This window comes from Penaeus monodon, chromosome 25 (assembly GCF_015228065.2).
Source record: "Penaeus monodon isolate SGIC_2016 chromosome 25, NSTDA_Pmon_1, whole genome shotgun sequence".
In the NCBI taxonomy this organism is placed as follows: Eukaryota; Metazoa; Arthropoda; class Malacostraca; order Decapoda; family Penaeidae; genus Penaeus; species Penaeus monodon.
The window spans coordinates 36,143,085-36,143,357 of NC_051410.1; the positions used below are offsets into that span (position 1 = coordinate 36,143,085).

Consider the following 273-nt stretch of genomic DNA (forward strand, 5'->3'; position numbering starts at 1 on the left):
TAATAGTTCGTGTGTTTATTCATATATAAACTTGTATGCACATGAGCTAGTATAGAATTTATTTAGAAATCTATCAGTTACAAAGATTTAAACTTTTCCCTCTAGCAAATAAATCTCACGACTATATGACCAACCTTAAAAAACAGAATTCCTCGTGCCTAAACTTCCCTACACGTCGGCAGGTATCTGATCCAGAGCACGACCGGCCTCTTCACCGGCTCTGTCTACAACGACCCCCAGCTGGCTTCAAAAGGTGACCGTTTTATGTGTGGC

At 40.7% G+C, this 273-nt stretch overlaps 1 protein-coding gene across 1 annotated transcript in view; it reads left to right on the top strand.

Annotated features, from left to right (window-relative positions):
- The window catches only part of LOC119589200 (WSC domain-containing protein 1-like), a gene marked incomplete at its 5' end in the record, with an annotated part of 57,302 nt that overhangs the window by 47,616 nt on the left and 9,413 nt on the right, over positions 1 to 273 (top strand). Inside the window, 1 exon segment of the mRNA XM_037937799.1 lies at positions 183 to 253. Coding sequence (XP_037793727.1) covers positions 183 to 253 — 71 coding nt within the window.